Source organism: Trichinella spiralis (genome assembly GCF_000181795.1).
Source record: "Trichinella spiralis strain ISS 195 chromosome Unknown Scfld6, whole genome shotgun sequence".
Lineage (NCBI taxonomy): Eukaryota > Metazoa > Nematoda > Enoplea > Trichinellida > Trichinellidae > Trichinella > Trichinella spiralis.
In genome coordinates, this window is record NW_003526945.1 from 3,635,175 (window position 1) to 3,637,324 (window position 2,150).

Below are 2,150 nucleotides of genomic sequence, written 5' to 3' on the forward strand. Positions count from 1 at the left end.
TGTGGTGGATTCTCATCAGAGCCCCCAGACAGTGTGGTGGTCTGGGCGTGCCATCATTGCGTGAGTTGTACGCAACCGCAAAGGTTTCGCGGGCACTCAAGATGCTCTGGTCTCCCTGTCGGGTAGTCTCGAGCCTGGCAGCCAGTCAGCTTCAGCGAGTTGCGTCCGCGTACTTTGCGAAGAGGTTGAGAGATGTTGAGGCGGCTGACCTCTCTACCTTCATGAACGCCGCGCGATCTACGCCGCTAGATCGGTCAGGGTATCCGACTTGCTTGTGGATGGACGCACGCAAGCAGATGTCGTACCTGACAAAGGTAGCCGGCGTTGACTGTTACTTCCTCGTTGGCGAGGCTGGGACCTCTTTCTTCATCCGGAATGGCCTCGGTCAGACGGTCTCAGTTCTAAGCCCCTTGAGGAAGAACAAAGTTATGAGCGTTTTAGGGGGGGCGATCCAAACTCGCCATCTGGACGCCTGGCTCCAATGCAAGCGTCAGGGTAAGACGGCAAGCTGTGTCGTACTCGACCGGTCTTCTTCCCGTTTTATAACGACTGGAAGATACACCAGCTTTGCTGCTATGCGCTTTGCGTTGCCCGCTCGCCTGGATTTGTTACCTTGCCGGGCGAGATCCTCTCTACGCTCGTACCAGAACTGTCGGCGGTGCGGTTACGACCGAGAGACCCTGCCGCACATCCTTCAGCACTGTCGGCAGTTCAGCGCCCCCGCTTACCAAGCCCGGCATGACGCAGTTCAGGGACGCCTGGAAACGGTCATGCGTAGGCGGTTCCCCAACCTCCGCGTAAACCGGGCTCTACCGGAGATTGGGTCGAACAAGCGGCCTGATCTAGTGGTCGTTGACGAGGAAAAGCGGTTAGTGATTCTGCTTGATATCGCAATCGTGTTTGAAAACACTGCCGCTGCCTTCGTCGATGCCCGGACCAGGAAGTGGGCGCACTATGAAAAGGAGATCCTCGCCTACCGGCTACGAGGATACTCCGTGACGTACGACGCCATCGTCGTCGGTGCTCTGGGGACGTGGGACCCGAAGAACGATGCCATCCTGAAAAGGATCGGTGTCGTCTCCCAAAGGTACCTACGGCTCATGAAGGTTCTCGTGGTGTCCGAGATGTTGGAACATTCTTCACGGATCTACAGAAAACACCTCGGCCTGCGAGACCTTCTCCCGGACACCGGCACGAAACGGCGACCGGTTGGCACGACGGAGACAGACCCACCCGGTGGTGATCTCCGTCAGAAGAAGCGCAATACCATCAGCGCTAGGGCATCAGGTGGGAAATGCCTGGAACGGCGGTTCACGTCACCCGTCGGGACGCCCTCGCAGCGTGGTGAGCTGCAGTGCCAACCGTGCCCTGGCCCTAGAAGACCCGCCCTCGCTGGAATAGCGCCCAACCCGCCTAGTATCCAGCCCAGAAAACCACCCCCGCGGCAACACCAGAAGCCGGTTACGAAGTCTCAGGCAACACAGCCCGTCCCGAACCAACGGCCTTGACGCTTAAAGACTTCGTTTTATACTTTGCTCTTCTTTTATTTAAAATTTATTTCTTTTACAACTCAGTACTAACTGTTTTGTATTCATTTGAAGATCCAAATAAAACTCTGTTCTTATCAGCTTAATTTCTGGTATGAATCCCAAGCGGATTCGTTACGAAATTTGCATAAGTTTTTGAAAAAATAGGCATTTGGTCGAGTGCTCGCACCACCATTTGTCGCGGGTCGTCCTGATATTGCACTACATTCAGGAACGGCCTATTCCCTTCGGGGAATTGTGTTTTAGGAATTGGAATCGGTTTGGTTACGATCGGTCGAGTGGTTCGTGAGATCGAGTGACAGCCGGGTGGCAGCGACAATGTGTAGTGCAAAGACACCAGCCTTGAAGTCGGGTCGCCGTCGCGGAAAAGAGGTCAACTATGAAGGCCAAATTGTACGGGTAGAAAGACGGCGTGGATCTCGCAGTAGTACGAGCGCAACGGACCTTGGTACGAGGATGGTTACGCGTGGGCGAAAGAAGCTGATGGAGGCGTCGGTTCGTGAAGCGGGTCACCACGGAGGTGAATCGGCGAGTACTGTGGACGTCGACGTGGTGGAATCGAAGAAAATTACGGGTAAAACGGCGCGCCGTATAGAGAGCGCC

The 2,150-nt window shown here is 55.3% G+C and overlaps 1 protein-coding gene and 1 non-coding gene across 2 annotated transcripts; both read left to right on the forward strand.

Moving 5' to 3' along the window:
- Window positions 1-101: 101 nt before the first annotated feature.
- On the forward strand, window positions 102-2,042 carry Tsp_08618 (conserved hypothetical protein; the record flags this gene model as incomplete). Its single annotated transcript, XM_003373844.1, has 2 exons — window positions 102-1,460; window positions 1,794-2,042. Coding segments are annotated over exons 1-2 (1,608 nt in total), but the record flags the coding sequence as incomplete, so codon positions are not given.
- On the forward strand, window positions 1,579-1,774 carry Tsp_08619. The gene has a single exon. It is a non-coding gene; the product is annotated as a U2 spliceosomal RNA (small nuclear RNA).
- Window positions 2,043-2,150: the final 108 nt, after the last annotated feature.